The 23,733-nt window shown below is 36.8% G+C and overlaps 1 protein-coding gene across 1 annotated transcript; it reads right to left on the minus strand.

Annotated features, from left to right (window-relative positions):
• On the minus strand, nucleotides 1–3,261 carry LOC131536841 (protein turtle-like). The gene is made up of 4 exons (XM_058769991.1): nucleotides 3,207–3,261; nucleotides 1,766–1,834; nucleotides 356–700; nucleotides 1–257 (listed from the first exon to the last, which is right to left on the minus strand). Exons 1-4 carry the CDS (start codon nucleotides 3,259–3,261, stop codon nucleotides 1–3), a joined length of 726 nt encoding a protein of 241 aa, XP_058625974.1.
• Between the last annotated feature and the right edge of the window lie 20,472 nt (nucleotides 3,262–23,733).

Consider the following 23,733-nt stretch of genomic DNA (forward strand, 5'->3'; position numbering starts at 1 on the left):
CTACTCACACATGACACTGAGATGAGCAGCAGGAGAGATGTAAGTGTGTCCATGTAGAGCACAGCTATATCTGCCTGCATCCTCTCTTCTGACTGACTGCAGCAGGAGTTGATTGTTTCGGTCTCTTCTCTCAGTTAATGGCTGTGAGTTTCTGTACCAGATGAATGTTGCTCCGTCAGTCAGAGCGCAGCTGCTTTTACATGTCAGACGGACTGAATCTCCCTCTGTCACTCTCTCAGGAGACTCCACCTGAAGATCTGAACACAACACACACATTATATCTAGTGCTGCTGTCATACACTGATTATTATTCAACATAATGCACAGAAGAAGAGTGAAACCTCATCAAAGTCACCTGTGACAGTAAGAGTCACTCCTGGATGACCAAGCCATTTCACAGTTTTATCAGTGATGAATCTGAAACAGTACATGTGTTCATCTTTCTGTGTCACATGACTCAGTCTGATGGTGCAGTTCTGCTGTTTATCTCCCAGATACTGAAGCCTCTGACTGTATTCAGTGTCATCAGACAGATCTGGATGCTCTTCACCCACTCTTACAATGTTTTTGGTCCAGAAAACTTTCTTGATCTGATGTCCAGTAGGGTATGTATAAGTGCAGCTCATTATCACTGATGAGTTCTTTAGTGCACAGATGTGTGAATGACTGTAACTCACACCCCAACCATCTTCATTAAAAACTCCTGAAACACAGAATTTACACTGAACAATAGCTTTTTTTAAAATGTATTATTATTTATTTATTTTTGCTTTTGCAAGCAAGATGGCAGCAAGTATAGACACCGTGATTCCACGCTCTCACTCGAATTGCTCTTTATGTGCATTCTTATACGTTTGTTCACCAAAGTTAAGTTAAGCTGTGCAAATCCCACATACAGTAACCAAGATCTTATGATCATAGAACTACAGTTTAAGCAGACCTTGAGTGAATTTTTGCACTTACATAATATACCGAAGGAGATAGCCAGGACACTGGGCTCTCCATGGATTGTTGTTGGCTCTGGCAGGTGTCAGAGGTGCAGTAGACACAGAAAAAAAAGCATGGATGCCGCTCCGGCTTACTTGCCAAACCACTGCTACCCAGTATTTTTCTCAGCATTGCCAGATGTTTTGTTGTAGGCCCTCTCTGCCTCTGTGTGCTATGTATTCTGCCCCCCCCCTTTCCCCCTGGTTGTAATGCCTCAGCTCCTAATCCCAGCATACAGGAGAAGAAAATAACACATCTCCTCCTCACCCTCATCCTGAGGATCCTCAGGCAAAACCACTTGCAAGAAAAGCTGCTGTCCTGAGGGTCATCAGTACAGCACAAAAGATCATCGGTTGCCCACTGCCCTCCCTGGAGGACTTATTCAACTCTTGCTGCCTCAGAAGAGCAGCCAAAAATTGAGAGGCCCTGGCCACAGCCATTTTGACCTGCTGACATCTAGTAAATGCTTCAGGTCTATTGTGTCATTAACAAACGGATCATAGACATTTTGTCACAGGCTCAAAAGCAGTTTATCCCCCAGAACAAGAACCGGACACTGACTTTCCCCTCGGTTGAAATCAAAGGCACCCCCCAAGAATCAAGCCCTGAGAAGTGACAGTCCTGGCTATAGGTATACTTATTTTTGTTTTTGTTATGTGTTATTTTTGCTATATAATGTTGTTGTGCAATAACTATACAGCAAATGATCTGAATAGATGTTTGAGAAAAGCATAAAATAGAATCTTGAAGAAGTATTTCTGAAACATCAGTGACTCACCGTGAATCATGATCAGAAAGATCAGAGGAAGAGGAGGAGCCATTCTGACTGACATCATCATAGCAACACCTACAAAAAACGTACAGTGGCTTATTTTAGCATTCATGACTCTGACTTCCTTTAAAACTTATTTTTATGTCTTTTTGAAATGCTTTATAAAGCAAAAATGTAAATATTACAGTAACAGCCTGTAGTCCACATAGCAATTTTTTTCTGGCCCAGCTCCGGCCCACACAATCAGCTTTTGCTTGGCCCACATACCGCAATTACTTACGGTCCTAGGGCCTCATTTATAAAATGTTGCGCAGAAACCATCCTAAATTTGATCTTACGATCATTTTTCAAATATGTGTAAGTTTGATTCATAGAATGAACGCATTACCAATAGAAAAAATTTCTATGTGGGATCTGAGGTCCTGTATGACCATACCTGTATGACCATAGCTGGCCCTATTCTGGTGCTATACGCTGGACCAGATGGGTTCCACATGTCAGCCTCAACAAAACCATAACCAAGCCACTTGATACACACCCCTCCCAGATGAATAGTCACAACAACGACAATATTCTGAACAAATATTTAATCATGTTTAATCAGCAAACCAAGTTGAATGAATCGCACACCTAACATACAGCATTATGGTCAGTTCACACTTTCACAAAAACTATAAAAAGCTATTAAAAAAAAAACATGTCATGGATTTATTGCATTTTGGGGAAAAAATAATCAGTTTTTATAATAAATCTTTGAAAATCAAAATCTGGATTTGAATTTTTAATGTTATTATAACTTAAAGATGCTATGCGAAAGTTTGAAACAGAAAATAGTGGTTTTCATCTTTCCACTTTCTTGGTAAAGAAAATACATTTTACTCAAATTAATCAAAATGGATTTATAGCGTTTTGGAACCAAACTCTTCACTTGGACATACAGATGAAGACCAGCTTGATTATAACTTTGCATGCAAATGTACTAATTTGTGGTTAACTAGCATCAGTGCTCTAATCTTCCTCTTTCATGTCAGGGCAAACCAACATCACCATTTGAGCAAAGAATAACCAAAAACGAAACCAAAAAAAAAGAGAGAATTTTGCTCTAGGTCTAATTCTTAATTGACTCAGAAAACAATTCAATAAAACAGTATTTATCCAAAACTATATATATATATATATATATAACTATATATAAATCCATTAAACTATATAATGAATATGTCTTTATTATATCTGTTGTTAAAGATGATCATTTGTACCAGAGCTATTTGTAATCAACATACCGCTGCAATATATATATATATATATATATATAATTTTTTTTTTTTTTTTGTTATTGGACTTTTAAGCCTTACGGTTACTGAGATTCAGTCCTGTGACAACTAGCCCCAACCAATCTCCAATACATAAGATATTTGACAGAACAGTTATAAGATCATGCACTTACCTATAACCAGTGACAGCACTTCAAAAATGATCAAGATGATGCCAGCAACCAGCATTGGTGTTTTCACACTCTAAATGTCATGTGATTAACACATTCTATTTTAATATAATTTTGACACCTCAACTACTGATAAAGCAGAAGAAGTGTTTTGGCAGATGACATTACACTAAAGGCCAATGAAAGTTGAACTGAGGGAAAATTGATGTTAGCTCATAAAGATGTTCCTGTTGTGTTTTCAAGCTTGGGAATATCTTAATGTAACCCATTGCATACAGTTGGAGACGACAAGGAACCTGTGCCTGAGAGACAAAAAAAAACAAAACAAAAAAAAACACATTGCTTGAATATCTATAATTTGCATTTGCAGACCAGCCGTCCTGGTTTGAGAACTGCTGGACCCAGGATTGTGAAACACTGGAAGGTACTGCATCGGCAGAGACTGCAATATGCTGTGCATTTACTAAACCTTCAATTCATTCCCAGATTTATATTAATCAATCAATGAAATAAACAAAGAACTTAAAAGTTGCTGATGAAGCAGAATCAATTCATCTGAGGTTTTTGATTGAATGATAACTTATAAGCTTTTCATTCTGTCAGTAGCCTCTAAATATGGCCATGAAGTCTCTATATATGGCCATAAATAGTTTTCTCTGTGGTGACCTAGGTGTGAAAAAAACCAAAAACAAAACGTGAATGTCAATTATGTGATCTTCATGAGAAATGGAGCGACAACAAGCGACATCACACCAGGGAGGAAGAGGAAATCAGTTCTGTCAGTTCAAAGCTTGAGGCCTTAAAACTGAACTGCAGTAGTAAAACATGAGAAACATATGCTGCTGTATTGCAGTTATGCTGCAAACTCACCAGCTGATATCAATAGGCCCTTTCGCACCGCAGGAACCTTTTCATAGTACCCGAACTAATTGTGGAACTACCCACTTTTTGGCGTGTTTGCACCGCGGGAACTAGGAACTGTTTTAGTTCTCGGAACTCGTTTGGAGGTACTAATTAGCTCCTACTTCAGAGTAGGGTCTAAAACAGTTCCATAGGAACTATCGTGACGCAAGTGTACGCTGATTGGCTAAATGCGTACGAAAACGCCCTCACCCGCCATGATTTAAAACATACTGTGTAAACATCGCATCAACTTATATTTCGCAAGAATGGAGAACAGCGATAGATGGACGGACGCTGAAGTGCAGGCACTTTTGAACATTTTGAACTCCTTTCCGATCTTTCAATCGCTTGATGTATAAGTTACGTCGACATTCCATGTCCATTATTGTGAACCCCGCAAGACACAACAAAAACACAGCTCCGATCACAGCGTCCTCCCTCCTCCTGTTGTTAACATTGTTCTTCTTTGTTTTCGTTATTGAACGCCGCGCACAAATGACGTCGCTGTCGACCGGCTTACGTCACTTCCACTGTCGGTGCGAATGCAACCCTTTAAATGGTACTGGGAAATAGTTCACGCAAAATCGTCCCAGTACTTTAGTACTGTACTTTTAGTTCTGGAACTAAAGCGGTGCGAAAGGGGCTAATGAGAGTTATACAATAAACAGTGACAACTGCAAAATCCACCACAGTGTTATATTAAAGATCGTATGATACCCAAGACAGTTCACTCATACCGAATGGGAGAAACTGCACAACCAACATGACGGCTCTAGTAATGGAAGTCCCGCCTTCTAAATAAAACAGCCAATCAGCAGTTGGTAAAGCCATTGCGTCACTGCAGCTTCCGTTAGAAGCTCCAGTTCCCATAAAAACATTTCTGAGATGCACGCTTCCCAGTCAACAATTTGATCTCACAGTGATGTCACCATGATCTCCCAGGATACTCGTGATGAGGTCACAATGTGAGGTAACAGTGAGCTAAAAGTGTAACCTCACAGCGCCCTCACTGTGTGCTCATACTAATTTGAGGTCAAAGTGCACTCACTGCACAGAGACTAGGTACCCAGCATGCATTGCAGCATAAAGCTTTTGATTGTCACCATTGTTGAGATTCATACACTGATTATTGATGTCTCTCTTCGTGTTTAAATGACACAGTATTTCAAAATACTTTATATATTAATAAACTTTAGATTAATAATTCCTCACAAAGACTGCATACTGAATCTAGGTGATGGTTGCGCTGTTATCATCAGTAACAAACCAATATCACCTGGTTCCCACATAGCAATTTTTCTCTGGCCCAGCTCCGGCCCACACAATCAGCTTTTGCTTGGCCCACATACCGCAATGACTTACGGTCCTAGTGTGTACCAAGTCTGGATTCCAGACAAGGGCCACACATGGGCCAGTTCTGGCCCAAGTCTCAGCCAAGTTAATTACCCATAACTGGCCCTGAATTGGGCCAGTTATGGCCCATGTGTGGCCCTTGTCTGGAATCCAGACCTGGTCCACACTAGGACCGTAAGTCATTGCGGTATGTGGGCCAAGCAAAAGCTGATTGTGTGGGCCAGAGCTGGGCCAGAGAAAAATTGCTATGTGGGCCGGAGCTGGGCCAGAGAAAAATTGCTATGTGGGACCATACCTGTATGACCATAGCTGGCCCTATTCTGGCCCAGACAGCAACATAGTGTTGGCCCAGATCCTAGTGTGTACCAGGTCTGGATTCCAGATAAGGGCCATAACTGGCCCAAGTCTCAGCCAAGTTAATTACCCATAACTGGCCCTGAATTGGGCCAGTTCTGGCCTATGTTTGGCCCTTGTCTGGAATCCAGACCTGGTACACACTAGGACCGTAAGTCATTGCGGTATGTGGGCCAAGCAAAAGCTGATTGTGTGGGCCGGAGCTGGGCCAGAGAAAAATTGCTATGTGGGATCTGAGGTTCTGTATGACCATAGCTGGCCCTGTTCTGGTCCTATATGCTGGATCAGATGGGTTCCACATGTCAGCCTCAACAAAACCATAACCAAGCCACTTGATACACACCCCTCCTAGATGAATAGTCACAACAACGACAATAATCTGAACAAATATTTAATCATGTTTAATCAGCAAACCAAGTTGAATGAATCACACTCCTAACATACAGCATTGTCAGTTCACACTTTCACAAAAACTATAAAAACATCCCTGACAGCATCATAGTGTTGGCCCAGATCCGGCCCACATCTGGCCCGCGTGAAATCCATGCGGGCCAGATGTGGGCCGGATCTGGGCCGACACTGCTTGCTGTCTGGGATGCTTATTTGTTTTGCTTGGTCAGTGTGTTCACCCTGTTGGAGTATGGCAGTGTGAATTGGCTTTTAGGTGCTTTGGTATACAAAACAAAAAAAAACAGTAAAATAAATATATATTTGTTTAATGTTCACACAATTAACACAAAATTCTTAAATAAAGGTAGTTTCTCTATTTTTGCAGTATTCAAGTGTTCATGTCCCTGAATAATATCTGCATGAACCTAAGTCTGAAGAGTACACATAATATCTAGTAGACAGCAATCCTTGTGAGTGAGAAGTCTAGTGTGGAGGCTGGATCTTGAACTGACTTCTGTCCAGGTTATCCGTCTTCACGAACTGCCCTGAAATACAATTCAAACAAAGAATGTAGTGTGAGGCTCTTACATTCACAATGCTCATTTTTGGCCTCGGTGGTGAAGTGTGCAGAAAATTCTGCTGGACTGAAATTTAGTATTTGGTGAACAGTCTTCAAGAGTGCAAATAATATTTTAAGTTTTAAGTATCTTTCAGGCTCGCGTGAGGTTTCCACGAGCTACAAAGTCTGCTTGAACAAAAATTTCACTACATTTAAAGTTTAGAAAACAATATACAGACCGTTACAGTTTGAAGTGAGGTGCGTTCACAGTACTGGTTCTGTCTTACCGTTATACATTTTAATTTCAAAGAACTTTTTTATTATCATCTGTGTCTTTTTAAAAATTATGATTGACCCCTCTGTAGGTTGTTGTGTATGAAGTGTCCTCAGAGCAGAGTTAAACAAGATGGCCTTGTAGGACATACAGGAACAGACAGCAAGCAGTGTCGGCCCAGATCCGGCCCACATCTGGCCCGCATGGATTTCACGCGGGCCAGATGTGGGCCGGATCTGGGCCGACACTGCTTGCTGTCTGAGAAATATTTGATATTTATTTGATATATTTTTTGAATATTCGACAAACTTTTGAATGTTTGAGGTTTTACTTACTAGTCAGATGGTTCATGGTGCTTTGGAGATGTTCTTCGACAGGAGATCTGCTCCGCTCCAGCTCTGCAGCACAGCCATCAGCATGGAAGAATAGGAACAATATGTCACATAGCCAACAAATGTAGTATTCAATGTCAGGATTATTAGAAATAAACACACTACAGCAGAGGTGAAATGCAATAATAATAATAATAATAATAATAATAATAATATACAAAACATACAAAAAATCTTAAGATACCAGAATTCATATTTTTAGGTTTTACAGATGCATGATGATATAGTTGAAATATACTGTGAAAAATTCATATAAAGTTATTTAATAAGATTTCTCAGATCACCTGTGTTTCCTGTATCTCTGTCAGCAGCTCACATTACAAATTTTTTTGCAACTTCAGGTAACTTTAGGTATTTTATTCTGACGCTCCTGAAATCAATTTATCAATATTTGTTTGCAATGAAAGTTCAAAACGTGTTTGAAATAGTTTCAGCCCATTAGTTAATGTAAGTGACGTCACCGATTGACCCCACAGTGCAGACTTTTAGGTTAAATTAATTAGCTTATAGTGACTTCCATTTATCTATTGACAAAGTATCAGCAAAACATTTACAAAACTATCAAAGCCGCTCATCTACACATAAAAGGTGCTTAAAATCTCAAACGTTCATTAATAAGAGCTCAAATGTATAAATTGCCTTACCTCTAATTGTTAGCCTCTATAGTTAACGGTTGTGATGCTAACGGTCTTTTTGAAGACACTAAACCACTCCTGTAAAGTAAAGATTCCACAGAAACGTGTCAGTAACATGTACGAAAGTGTCAGGAACAGTTGTATGTATTATTTGTGTAACTTTAGGGACTAAACTTACCTGAAAGCAGTGAAAAGAGAGAGACAGCTTCTCGCTACTTGTCAGCTGAGTGAGTTAACGCCCTGTTACCATGGTAACCTCCACCGCTTCAGTTTAAATGTGATTTGAATGCTCAACGCGCGCGCTCATTGGCCGTCCACACGAACGCGGTTATTTTCAAAACAGCAGCTTTTTCTATGCGGTTTGTTCCGTTCGTCCTCACGCAAACACTGCAGCAGGTCACTGAAACCGAACATTTTGAAAACTCCTGCCAGGGTGAAGATTTAAAAAAACTCCAGTTGCAGTGTTATTATGTAGACAGCTAAACCGGAGTTTTTGGCTTGTGACGTCGCAGCCTGCGCTGTTATCTCCGCCTACTTGAAACTTTGTCAGGCTTCTGATTGGCCAACATGGCCTAAAACACATCAAAGTTAAGCATTTACAATAAATAGTACAAAAGTCAAATAAAATGTCCTGAAATTTCATCATGTATTGTTTAGTAGGCCTACATCAAACTGTAAATTGAATGAGAATATGAAAGCAGTGAATGCAAAACATTGTTTGAAGTCAGTTATATAGGCTAAATAAAACAACAGGATATACTATTATATAATATAACATATAATATAATATCATATGGGGCATGGATATAATTTCACATGCAAACACAATTAAACACACAATATGAGCTTTATGTTATGCATTTTAAAAATATATTTTCAAAATGTATTTCAATATATTTAACAGTGTTTCACATATATGTGAATATATTACCTTTCTGTATGGGAAAACATTGGGATTTTAGTCAAAAATATTTGAAATGGATTTTAAATGTGGGTCAAGATCGGCAATACTTATGTGGCCCACATATCTACATCTGACATCTGGCCCATGTCTTGTGTGCCGTCTTAAACCCGGTACCATCGCTGCCAAACCCAGGCCATGTTTGGCCCACATGCTGTATGCCAGTGCCGGATGAATGGCAGATGAATATATATATATATATATATATATATATATATATATAAAACAACAGAATATATTATTCTATAATATACTATATAATATCATATATTATATAATATCGTGAGGCATGAATATAATTTTGCATACAAACACATAATAACACACAGTATGAGCTTTATGTTATGCATTTTAAAAATATATTTTAAAAATATATTTAACAGTTTCACATATATGTGAATATATTACCTTTCTGTATGGGAAAACATTGGCATTTTACTCAAAAATATTTGAAATGGATTTTAAATGTGGGTCAAGATCGGCAATACTTATGTGGCCCACATATCTGCATTTGACATCTGGGCCAAATACTACATTTGACATCTGGCCCATGTCTTGTGTGCCGTCTTAAACCCGGTACCACCTCTGCCAAACCTGGGCCATGTTTGGCCCACATGCTGTATGCCAGTGCCGGATGAATGGCAGATGAATATATGAATATATAAAACAACAGAATATATTATTCTATAATATACTATATAATATCATATATTATATAATATCTTATGAGGCATGAATATAATTTTGCATACAAGTAAACACATAATAACACACAACATGAGCTTCATGTTATGCATTTTCAAAATATATTTAACAGTTTCACATTTATGTGAATATATTACCTTTCTGTATGGGAAAACATTGGCATTTTACTCAAAAATATTTTAAATGGATTTTAAATATGGGTCACGATCGGCAATACTTGCGTGGCCCACATATCTGCATTTGACATCTGGCCCATGTCTTGTGTGCCGTCTTAAACCCGGTACCATCTCTGCCAAACCCGGGCCATGTTTGGCCCACATGCTGTAAGTCAGTGCCGGATGAATGCCAGCTGTGCCAGATGCATGCCAAGTCTGGGCCAAATTTGTTTGCTGACTGGGTTGCAGTCACTTTTTTGGTTTTCCTTGCCATAACGAATATGCTTTTTAAACACAGTTACGGCAGCCCCAAAAAATATAAGGTTGCAAAGTCAAGGGTCAAGAGCCCGACTAAAGCAAACACTACTCACCACGATGGTAACGTCAAACAAAACAATAAAACATCATCATCTAAATCTGTTAATTCTCAATAAGCGCTTTTGTAGATGTCTGACATAAATAAGAACCCCGCTCATCTTTTTGAGTTCACAATGAGCTCATATATTACTCACACTGTGAGGATCACCGTATGAGAATGGTGTGATGTCACTGTGATCATCGCGTGATCTCACGTGTTGACTGGCTTGGGACTGCAAATGTGCATTGGCTTGGTCACTACAAGTAAGTTAAAGGGTTAGTTCACCCAAAAATGAAAATTAGCCTGTGTTTTACTCACCCTGGAGGCATCCTAGGTGAATATGACTTTCTTCTTTCAGACAAATCACGGCTTCCGCATACTACAGTCAGTGGAGGTGAGAAAAAAGTGTTTATAACGTTTGAAATATGGATATTTTTATTACAAAAAACGCATGGATTCACTATAGGAGGCCTTCATTCACCCCCCGGAGCTGTGTGAGGCACGGTTTATTACGGATGCGCATGCTTTATTTAATGTGTTTTGGACCGTTGATCAAAAACACCTGCCCACTGCAATGATAGAGCTTAGAAGAGCCAGGACAAATTTAATATAACTCTGACTGGATTCGTCTGAAAGAAGAAAGTCACATACACAGGATTGTTTTCATTTGAGCCCTTTAATAGTGGAAACTCGGATTTGTGAGGAGCATGTTTTTGAAAGTCTTTTGAAATGTGTTTTCACTCTGCAGTATTGCTCGGAGCGGGAAATTGAAAACGTGGAGTGGAGATGCAGCATTAATGAGGCTTTGAGTGATTAAGGGAACGTCACTCACTCCACTCCACCTATTTACATTGATCCAGTTCAGCTGTTCAGGCAACCAACTACCGATCATTTCCTCTGGGATTTGATCTGTAACAAATATGCTCGAGGAACACAAGGTTACAACAACCAAAGAAAAAAAACCCCCATCTAACACATAAGTCAAGGGTCAAGAGCCCAACTAAAGCAGACACTGATCTCTAACATGGTTACTTCAATTGAAACAATAAATCAACATCTAAACCTTAGTTAATTCTCAATAATATGTTCTGTAGATGTCTGACTGAAATAAGTTCAGAGCACTCATAATTGTTAGTTTTAAAAACTTAAATGTTTTAAGGCAATCGGTTTACTCAAACGGTTTGTTACCCTAACTTGTTGGGTTTTACAGCGATGAACTGTTGCCTACTAACAATAGAGTTAATGTTACTCAATTTTTATAAGTAATTAGTTATGTAATTTAATGAAAAATATTAGGTAGACATTACTTAATTTCTTTTAGTTTGTCATAGCTGTAAAATTTAGGTACTCTTTACTCAATATATAGGATAGAATCTACTCAAAAAAAGTAAGTGCAAATTGTTACCTCAATTTTATTGAGTAAATATAGTGAATTACTCAATTTTATTGAGTAAATATAGTGAATCATTTTTTACAGTGATACCAGACATCTTGCTTGGGCAAAAAGGCGATCCCAACACCCAGGAGAGGGCATTTTAATTGGTTCAAAAGATTCACCTTTTTACCCAAACCCTCCTTTTACTTTCATTCTAAGGCCTAGGCTAAGATGGCCATTCATTCCTTTGACCTACAGATGCAGCATGCAATTTTGCTGGCCATGCGGTAACAATCCCAGTCAACAATTTGATCTCACAGTGATGTCACCATGAGCTCACAGGATACTCGTGATGAGGTCACAATGTGAGGTAACAGTGAGCTAAAAGTGTAACCTCACAGCGCCCTCACTGTGTGCTCATACTAATGTGAGGTCAAAGTGCACTCACTGCACAGATACTAGGTACCCAGCATGCATTGCAGCATGAAGCTTTTGATTGTCACCATTGTTGAGATTCATACGCTGTCATTTAAACACAAAGCGAAACATCAAGAATCAAAGCAGTTAATAATGTTTGTGTCTTATGCTTTTATAATTCTCCATAAATGATTGTGAAAGTGACGTGACTCAGAATTTGTGCTCTGCAATTAACCCATCCAAAGTGCACACACCCAGAGCAGCAGGCAGCCATTTATGTTGCTGTTCCTGGGGTGCAGTTGGGGGTTCTGTACCTTTCTCAAGGGCACCTCAGTCATGGTATTGAGGGTGGAGAGAGCGCTGTACATTCTCTCTCCCACCTACAATCCTTGCCTGCCCAAGACTCAAACCCGCAACCTTTGGATTATGAGCCTGACTCTCTAACCATTAGGCCACAACTTCCCAAGACTGCATATGGAATCTAGGTGATGACTGTGTTGTTATCATCAATAACAAACCAATATCACCTGGTTGCAGTCTCTTTTTGGGTTTCCTTGCCATAACAAATGTGCTTCACAAACACAGTTACAGCAGCCCCAAAAAATATAATGTTATAAAGTCAAGGGTCAAGAGCCCAACTAAAGTAAACACTAATCACTTTGATGGTAACGTCAAACAAAACAATAAAACATCATGAGTGAATAATGAGTGAAGCTGTGGATTTGTTTATTTAAGTTGATTTCATCGAAGGCTGTGTCTGGAAGTCAGTTGTATGTTTGGAGAAGGTTCTTATAACAGAAATCTGTTAGCTGGGCGTGCACTCATGAGCTCATCATGTGAGAGCACTGTGATATCACTGTGATAGTGTTGAGAAACAGGAAGTAGAATGTCCCCCAGCGACTGATATTTGAGCTGCCTCCTCTCAACCTGCTCAACATTTTGAGTTCACAATGATCTCATATATTACTCACACTGTGAGGATCACCGTATGAGAATGGTGTGATGTCACTGTGATCATCGCGTGATCTCACGTGTTGACTGGGATGGCTAGAAAAAAGGGGATCAAACTTTTCACACTTTTCAACTTTTCACACCTCTAAAATATAATTGCTATTCCTTAGTAGTGTTTATCATTTGCATAGTTGTTTAGTACTTTATTAACCATGGCATGTTTGTTTTTTTTATTGCATGTTTAGTTTTAATTAAATTTTTATTTTTTTACAACTCACTGAAAAAATTGATCCACTATATTTATTCAATAAAATTGAGGTAACAATTTGCACTCACTTTGTTTGAGTAGATTCTATCCTATATATTGAGTAAAAAGTACCTAAATTTTACATCTATGACAAACTAAAAGAAATTAGGTAATGTCTACCTAATATTTTTCATTAAATTACATAACTACTTATAAAAATTGAGTAACATTAACTCTATTGTTAGTAGGCAACAGTTCATCACTGTAAAACCCAACAAGTTAGGGTAACAAACCGTTTGAGTAAACCGATTGCCTTAAAACATTTACAATTTTAAAACTAACAATTATGAGTGTTCTGAACTTATTTCAGTCAGACATCTACAGAAGATCTTATTGAGAATTAACTAAGGTTTAGATGTTGATTTAGTTTCAATTGAAGTAACCATGTTAGAGATCAGTGCCTGCTTTAGTTGGGCTCTTGACCCTTGACTTCTGTGTTAGATGGGTTTTTTTTTTCTGTGGTTGTTGTAACCATGTGTTCCTCAAACATATTTGTTAGAGCTCAAAACGCAGAAGAAATGATAGGTAGTTGGTTGTCATATGTTTATAATGACACTTGTCTGTAAGTGAACTGATCTTATTGAGAGTTAGCACAGACTTGTTGCGCTAACTCGAGTTTGCAAACACTTTTACTATAATCAATGCAACATTCACTTAACCAGAGATTAGACACGCAACGAGTCTGCGTAAAGGTGCCAATGAAGAAACCAATGCAACACGCTGCGAGCATACAGTAAAGCAATAACTCGCACAAGAAAGAAAGAGTTGTAGTATGTTCTTTCAATTGAGCTAAACATTTTACAGTTTGTAGTAAAATGTTGCTGAACTGTGGTGTATTAATAAGCAGCAAATTAAGAATTTATTGAGGGAAAAGTCGTAGTTAATAGTTAACAAGTGTTACCTACTCTAAAGTGTTACTATATATATAAAGAGAGAGAGAGAGAGAGAGAGAAGAAAAATAGAAAATATATTCTAGAAAAAAATACCTGTCTTCGCCTTTGTTCTAAGGATTCAACATGGCGCCGCCGATGATCCTTTTTTTAACATAAGAGATGAGAATATAATCTCACTACTCAGTCAAAGCATAAATGCCATTGAATAAAAGTTAATAATAAATCCCAAGACAAAATCTTATTTTGAGAATGCTGTATGCTTTAATTAAACATTTCAGCAAACTACAAAAATACCAAATATATATATATTTTTATAATTACTTCGTAGATGATGAGAAAGCTGGTTACTTACTCTGTCACTTGTTCCTTGAATACTTCAGGGTTCTCTAGTTCCACAAATTGGATCCTATTGACAAAATGACACTAAATCAGAATACAGAACTTTGCATGGTGTGTTCTTGCTGACTGACAAAAGGACTGAGAAATAAGAAACATTTAACACTTTATAATAATGATTTTATAAAACAGCCATAGTTTGAAAAGAGGTAGTAGTGGTTTGTCTAAAACATTTCATATTAGAAATTCTGTAATAAATAAACTTATCCTGTATATCTGAAGAATCATAATGTGAGAAAAACATACTGTAGTACTGCTCTGACAGTTCACCTCATTACTGCTCTCATGCTGTATGGCAGCCAATCTGGATGTGTTCTGTCAAGAATAAAGGCAGTATAGTCTTTCAAACAAGTTTTAATTTTACTTGAATATTCATATTAAAAATAGTAATAGTAAGCATCACAGTATAAGCAATGCAGGATGAGCACAAAGTTTATAGATAGTCAAGAAATGACTTGGAAATAAAATTTAAAAAAATTGTATTTATAGCACAACAATTCATTAGGGATATATTTGGTAGAATAATTTACTGCCCTTACCTTAAGCCTAACATATACTGCTGACCTGCCAAACACTGGGCATGCTTTTATAGCTGCAGGGCAAACTGAGCTCAACTGAACAGGTATTACCCTTCGCCTCCTGTCAACTCTGCAGATTTCAATTTCACCCTCTCCTATTATTGGAAAAGCTTCCCTAATTTTCTGATGAAATGCCCTCTCATCCATTGAAAGTGGCACAACTACTTTTTTAACTGTTGTACCTGTTGAAAGTAAAATATAAAATATGAATATCAAACATGAAACAAGCTTAAAAATCATACAGAGTGAGTTTTTTTGAGAAAGTAAAAATGCAGAAAGTGTCCTGTAAGGGGTAGGTTTAGGTGTAGGGTTGGTGTAGGACAATAGCACATACAGTAAGTACAGTATAAAAACCATTACGCCTTTGGAAAGTCCCCACAAGGATAGCAAACCAGACATGTGTGTGTGTGTGTGTGTGTGTGCGCGTTTTTGTGAAAAGTCAGGACATAGATTTGTATAATAACAAAGGTATGACAGGTATTACAAGGTGAAGGTGACATCTCAGGACATTGACCCATGTCCCCACTTTTCAAAACGCTTATAAATCACTCAGAATGAGTTTTTTTTGGGGAAAGATGAAATGCACAGTCTCCTGTTACGCCTATGGGATGTCCCCACTTTTCACAAAAACGAACATGTGTGCGTGTGTGTGTGTGTACATATGTGAGTGAGTATGCTCGTTCCACAAGTAACAAAATCTTATTCCACTGAGATGAAGGGAAACATATTTTTTAACTAAAGAAAAGTCGATTGGGGTCATGTTGACCCCAAGGTGCTTAAGTTAATAACGTCTTGTTAGACACAGCAGAAAGCACTTACGCCGAGTTGTGATGAGATGCTCCCCACTATTTCCAATATAAGAAATCCTAATGATGCTCTTTCCTGCAGCTTGTCTTCTAGACGTGGATGATCCTTCATTGGAGATGTTGCTTTGGAACATTCTCAGTCTGATAATAAAACAGTCAGTATTGTAGTACATTAAAAACAGTATGCAATAATAACGTATTAAATTATCATTTTAATTCAAATTATTAAATGGATGCCACCTTATTGGGACAATAAAACCCTCCCTACACCTACCCTACCCCTACCCGATACTTTATTTTCAACTTTTTGATCATTTCCTTCATTTTTATTGAAAGTAAATGCCTTTCGGATGTGATATGAGATTTGAAAAGGGATGAAAAAATGTTCGGCTAAAGGCAGATTCGAACCCGCGTTGATAGCGTCAAAAAGGCTATATCACATGCTATCGTCTTTTGTGTTGTTGACTATCCAAGTCACACGTTGGTGTGACTGGTAAATAGGCTCTGCCAACAAGGCGGCTATTTGCACTTAGTGTAAAAAAGCACTCATTATTCTTATTATTCAGCATAAAGTGACTGCTGTGGAGGTATTTGACATTTTATGAAGAATGACATACGAAGAAGGACTGTACTGCAGCAAATTGATTTAATTACTATCCCTTACGCATGGTAAACCATGGTAAATTAACCATATTTTTGCAACACTAACTTTTTTTTTTTTTTCCCCCATGGAATTGGTTGTTAAACTGTGGTTACGCAGTCATAATACTAAAAAAAAAAAAAAAAAAGCAGATTTTGGCGCGAAGTTTAAATTATATTCAAATAAAGGCCTTGAAAAATCCAAGAACGTGGGTTTAAAGTTGATAGGGATCAAAATTAATTAAAAATATATATATATTAATTAGCTTAAAATGATCTTAAAATAGCTTTCTGTTTAGCTTATATAGATTTTGGCGCGAAGTTAAATTATATTTTATTAAAGGGGTAGAAAACTGACCTGTCAACTGTGTTGTGCTGTGTTGAAAAAGTATCTTCGTCTTCATTTCTTAATCTATTTTGTATTAATGCGTTAAATCTTGTATTTAAAGCCTCAAGCCTTCTCCTCAGTCATTATCTTACTGAAGTCACACAATGGGAATTTATGAATGCCCTTACCTTTCTCAGTGTTCCAGTTGATTTCCTCTAGAGCGATCTTTCAGACCATCTAGCGGAAGTTTCAAAATAGTAGCGTAAAAAATAAAAAAAATTACCAGCTTGTATGGCTGGCTGTGCACATAGCACGGGACTGTTGTGATTTATTTATGTAAAATTCAGCACAGATACGTCTTCTAAACACACCAAACTCAACAATCATTAATTGAGTATTGTGAAACCAAGGAAGATGTTCATGATATGTAGACCTATACTTCGTGACTCGAAGTGGAGCACGCAAGCCATGCTATGTGTATGCCCAACTTCACAATCTTACAACCTTATTTTATTACAGAACTGCAAGAAAACAATACAAACAGCATATCACATTAAAGAGCTTTCAAATTAACCAAATCTTAAAATAGGCCTATTAATTACGACTAAGGATTATTAGACACAGATTAGACTAGATTATTAAAATAAAGGTTTGAGGGAAACGTATTGCATTAAACAATTACATATTTAATGCACGCACTTTACGATGCAATCCTCAGTAATTAGGCCAACATCAAATTAAAGTTGTTCAAATAAACGAATATTTCCAACCCATAGAGGATTACACCAAAACTAGACTGATCATTTTAAACGAGTCCTATCTGATCGAGTGCAATGACAGAACAGCATTATATTAGGCTATCCAAAACCTGAGGTTAATCATGATAAATATAATGCAAAAATACGCAAAATAATATCAAAAATAAATGTAAATCAGTCTGATTATTCCTATAGGAGCAATTTGAGCAGCGTGCTGCTATTCATTAATGTCATGACTGGCAACAGCGGCAGCGCTGACATGAAATTACAGTTTATGACATTATTTTCTCCCACAAAAATCCAGCAGATACTTAATGCACTGTAAAACCCAACAAGTTAGGGTAACTCAAAAGTTTGAGGAAACTGATTGCCTTAAAACATTTAAGTTTTTTTTAAACTAATAGAGATGAGTACTCTGAACTTATTTCAGTTGAGTTCACTAAAATAAGATATACATTGCAGTTAAGCAATTAAGTGATTAATTAAGTGCTGATTGAGCATTAGTGATGAACACCTGCACTGTAAAACCCGACAAGTTAGGGTAACTCAAACCGTTTGAGTAAACCGATTGCCTTAAAACATTTAAGTTTTTAAAACTAACAATAATGAGTGCTCTGAACATATTTCAGTTGAGTTCAGTTAAGTGATTAATTAAGTTCTGATTGAGCATTAGTGATGAACACCTGCTGTTAACAAACAGATAGAAAATATCAAACTAGTTTTTTTTTTTTTTTAATTAAAGGAATCAGTTATTTGGAATAATAAGACATTTGGGCTGTTACCAGGCAAATTAAATCAGTATCAACAAAATTCATCTTTGCAGTGCAGAGGAAACACAGAAGCTTCATCTGAAGTGGCATAGATGTATTTACACACTGTTTAATGCAGGACCTGAATGCATTTAGCCTGCAGTTACAAACGCAGAAATAATGTTTTGATAAATAAGACATAAAATGTTGAATACTCGTTTGAAATAAAAAAAAAAAAAAGATACTTTAATGTGAAATTAAAACCGCCAGTAGGTGTCAGCAAGTCACTGTTAATAAGTGAGTCATTCTCAGAGACGCAAAACTATGGAAGCCCGTTTCCGCCACTGAATAAAAAATAAAAAGGTTATTATGACTTTTTATCTCAGAATTCTGACTTTTTCTCAGAATTCTGACTTTTTCTCAGAATTGTGAGATATAAACTGCAATTCTGAGATATAAACTCAATTCTGACTTTTTCTCAGAATTCTGAGATATAAAGTCGCAATTCTGAGATATAAAGTCGCAATTCTGAGATATAAACTCGCAATTCTGAGATATAAACTCGCAATTCTGAGATATAAACTCAATTCTGACTTTTTCTCAGAATTTGAGATATAAACTCGCAATTCTGAGATATAAACCGCAATTCTGACTTTTTCTCAGAATTTGAGATATAAAGTCGCAATTTGAGATATAAAGTCGCAATTTGAGATATAAACTCGCAATTCTGAGATATAAACTCGCAATTTGAGATATAAACTCGCAATTGCGACTTTTTATCTCGCATTCTGACTTTTTCTCAGAATTTGAGATATAAAGTCGCAATTCTGAGATATAAACTCGCAATTCTGAGATATAAACCGCAATTCTGAGATATAAAGTCGCAATTCTGAGATATAAACTCGCAATTCTGAGATATAAACTCGCAATTCTGAGATATAAACTCGCAATTCTGAGATATAAACTCGCAATTCTGAGATATAAAGTCGCAATTCTGAGATATAAAGTCGCAATTCTGAGATATAAACTCGCAATTCTGAGATATAAACTCGCAATTCTGAGATATAAACTCGCAATTCTGACTTTTTTTCTCAGAATTCTGAGATATAAACTCGCAATTCTGAGATATAAACCGCAATTCTGACTTTTTCTCAGAATTCTGAGATATAAAGTCGCAATTCTGAGATATAAAGTCGCAATTCTGAGATATAAACTCGCAATTCTGAGATATAAACTCGCAATTCTGAGATATAAACTCGCAATTGCGACTTTTTATCTCAGAATTCTGAGATATAAAGTCGCAATTCTGAGATATAAACTCGCAATTCTGAGATATAAACTCGCAATTCTGAGATATAAAGTCGCAATTCTGAGATATAAACTCGCAATTCTGAGATATAAACTCGCAATTCTGAGATATAAACTCGCAATTCTGAGATATAAACTCACAATTCTGACTTTTTTTCTCAGAATTCTGAGATATAAACTCACAATTCTGAGATATAAACTCGCAATTGCGACTTTTTATCTCGCAATTCTGACTTTTTTTCTCGCAATTCTGACTTTTTATCTCGCAATTCTGACTTTTTTCTGCACTCTGCCCGGCGGTAATGGTACTGTCCAACCGCGAGCGCAGAACACGGAAATGGAGAATAATTAGTCATTTGTATGTTTGTTCAACGATCATATTCGGATGCAGCATTTATCTAGTTCATTTTGATGCAAAGCCTTACACGGAGTTTCCTATTGTGAGAGAAAGTCAGAGTTGTGAGATATAAACTCGCAATTGCGAGAAAAAAAGTCAGAATTGCGAGATAAAAAGTCAGAATTGCGAGAAAAAAAGTCAGAATTGCGAGATAAAAAGTCGCAATTGCGAGTTTATATCTCAGAATTGCGAGTTTATATCTCAGAATTCTGAGAAAAAAAGTCAGAATTGTGAGTTTATATCTCAGAATTGCGAGTTTATATCTCAGAATTCTGAGAAAAAAAGTCAGAATTGCAGTTTATATCTCAGAATTGCAGTTTATATCTCAGAATTGCAGTTTATATCTCAGAATTGCAGTTTATATCTCAGAATTCTGAGAAAAAAAAGTCAGAATTGCGACTTTATATCTCAGAATTGAGTTTATATCTCAGAATTCTGAGAAAAAAGTCAGAATTGCAGTTTATATCTCAGAATTGAGTTTATATCTCAGAATTCTGAGAAAAAGTCAGAATTGCAGTTTATATCTCAGAATTGCAGTTTATATCTCAGAATTGAGTTTATATCTCAGAATTCTGAGAAAAAAGTCAGAATTGCGAGTTTATATCTCAGAATTGAGTTTATATCTCAGAATTCTGAGAAAAAAGTCAGAATTGTGAGTTTATATCTCAGAATTATGAGTTTATATCTCAGAATTGCGAGATAAAAAGTCAGAATTGCGAGTTTATATCTCAGAATTGAGTTTATATCTCAGAATTGCAGTTTATATCTCAGAATTGAGTTTATATCTCAGAATTCTGAGAAAAAGTCAGAATTGCGAGATAAAAAGTCAGAATTCTGAGATAAAAAGTCGCAATAACCTTTTTATTTTTTATTCAGTGGCGGAAACGGGCTTCCATACAAAACTGTGCTGTGGCTGTGTTAGGAATTATTTTTGTTGTCGAAATAGAGCAAAAACAGGCAATATGGTGTCTAAAAGGCAAGTCTCTTAACCTCTTAACTGTCACCGTCCACCCTGTGGGACGCCTACATTTACTTCACTATTTTACAATTAAATCCTAATCTAATCATGACAAACTATATATCGTTGGAAAGGTCTAAGACTCCTAAATAGGTATTTTACCACTTTTTCTGTTAAAAATTATGTAGGAAAAGTAATAGATTAATTTATGACCAGAGGTGTCAAATCCAGGGTCAGAAAGTAAAAGTCCTGCCATGTGTTTATTCCACCCATGAACTCAGCAGCTGATTTCACCAGAGGAGGAACCAACTCATTCCTTTCAAGTCACAAGCAAGTTTCGAGTCAAATCCCAAGACCTCAACGAGTTGAGGTAATTAAGAGATAATTGAGAGACTAATTAAATGTTGATTGTGCATTAGTGATGAACACCTGCTGTTATTGAGAATTACAGAGGATCAGATGTTGATGTTTTATTGGTTAAAATGATGCCACCATCATGGAGATCAGTGTTTGCTTTAGTTGGGCTCTTGACCCTTTTAGTAACTGAGAATGGATTGCTTTTAAGCAATTGCAATATTGCTTCACAACAAACATTTGCACATTGCTGAATTAAAAGCTTGAGGAAGCAGATGAGCTTACACTTTTGGCTTTTATGTCACTTGAATGAACATCATGAAGGTGTCTCTCTTTGGTTTATTTACTGACGTTCAGCTGTTACAGAACTGCAGGAATTTACTATTAAACAAATGCCATCGTAATATTAAATATTGGAAAAATTAAGAATTATATTGCTCAGGCTTTTAGACATGAACACTTATCATACGATCCTCAACAGTGGTGACAATAATTATTCATACTGTGGTGTTACCCAGCATGCATTGCAGCATGAAGCATTTTGTTGATTGTCACCATTGTTGAGATTCATACGCTGGTTCTTGATGTCTGTGTGTGTCTGAGTAGGACTGGAGTTTAAATATTTAAATGCATTAGATTTAAAATTCTTTCTCTATAACTACTACAGCAGTAAATTCATTGCGTACTGTGGTTTCACAGAGTTGTTTATTCAAAAGCAGAACATAAATTAAAAAATGAAAATGTTGTATGTGTATATATATATACATACACACAGTATATTGGATGCAAACAGGTAAGCACCTGATGATTACCTCATCATATGAAAACAACTAACAGTTGCTCACTGCACAGCACTGATCTCTCCGCTTTACAACAGCACATGCATTGCTACAGAGAGATCTAACACAGGAGTCAAGGGTCAAGAGCCCAACTAAAGCAAACACTGATCTACATGATGGTGGTATCATTTTAACCAATAAAACATCAACATCTGATCCTCTGTGATTCACAGTAACAGCAGGTGTTCATCACTAATGCACAATCATCATTTAATTAGTCTCTCAATTATCTCTTAATTACCTCAACTCGTTGAGGTCTTGGGATTTGACTCGAAACTTGCTTGTGACTTGAAAGGAATGAGTTGGTTCCTCCTCTGGTGAAATCAGCTGCTGAGTTCATGGGTGGAATAAACACATGGCAGGACTTTTACTTTCTGACCCTGGATTTTGACACCTCTGTTTATGACAAGAGTGCACCTGAAAAAATCTACATCATGACATGAATTCTGACCTTTGTCACAGAAAGTCTTCTTAGTTGCCTTTTTCTCTATCACAAATTAGAAATCATAAGAAATTATTTATTAGTAGAAAACTTAAAATTTCAAAATTCATCCTTTGAAACCCATTTTAAAATCAGACATTGCATTACCATGTAAATGGTACATTAAAATCATGTTACAAAATATTTTCATTCATGAATTATAAAAAATTAAGTTTGGATAGTGCACTATAATGTCTCTGTTCAAAACTGTGGGTGACAGTTAAGGGGTTAAATATGTCAATTAATTTGTCCATTTAAAAGTGATTTATTTATATACATTTTTATGTTTGAATTATTAAATCAATAAATTGATTATTCATTTTATTTTTAAGTGGCACTCTTGGTCCTCCATAGGCATTTACCATGCTATGGGGAAACTGTTTTATCAGAGTACTGGAGCCTGATTTGTCAATGTTCGTGTAGCTGCACAAATAAATGGCATTTCAGCCTGCCAAAATGGGTGGGGCTGACTGCCTATTTAACCTTTTAAGCGCCAGGGTTTTTTTTTTTTAAAATGCTGGATTTTGACATCAAGATTTCAAAAGCTTGTGGCTTGAAAGGGCTTTAAGATAGAGATCTACTGTAAATTTGAAAAATGTTGGGCATGACCGAAAGTTTATGTGGGGTGTAAATATACTCATCTGATTTGCATATTATGAAATCACCATATTGATTTTCATAATATTCAGGAAATAGTAGATATTGAATTGATGTTTGAGCTTATTTGCATGTTTGTTTGTTTTTTGTCTTTTTGTCCTCATTCCAAATGATCAGAAAAGAGGAAACCAACAAAAAAACAGGAGAAAGTACTAAATTATTACTATATTACTATACTATACAGTAGTAAAACGCATGTGAACGCATTTAGAGCCAGTGTTATTGCTGGTTCAAAGTTGGTTCGACTGGCGAAACCTTTAAGAACCATTCTGCTTTTCCACGGGCTAGAGAGCCAAGACA

The sequence above is a fragment of the Onychostoma macrolepis genome, chromosome 01 (genome assembly GCF_012432095.1).
Source record: "Onychostoma macrolepis isolate SWU-2019 chromosome 01, ASM1243209v1, whole genome shotgun sequence".
NCBI lineage: Eukaryota > Metazoa > Chordata > Actinopteri > Cypriniformes > Cyprinidae > Onychostoma > Onychostoma macrolepis.

What these genes read in the sequence shown, in the direction of transcription:
- LOC131536841 (XM_058769991.1), bottom strand. Translation starts at nt 3,261, where the DNA reads ATGCTGGTTGCTGGCATCATCTTGATCATTTTTGAAGTGCTGTCACTG. An exon ending in CTTTCTGATCATGATTCACG is followed by an intron (nt 701 to 1,765) that starts GTGAGTCACTGA and finishes GTGTTTCAGGAG; the next exon opens with TTTTTAATGAAGATGGTTGG. An exon ending in AGTGACTCTTACTGTCACAG is followed by an intron (nt 258 to 355) that starts GTGACTTTGATG and finishes TGTTGTGTTCAG; the next exon opens with ATCTTCAGGTGGAGTCTCCT.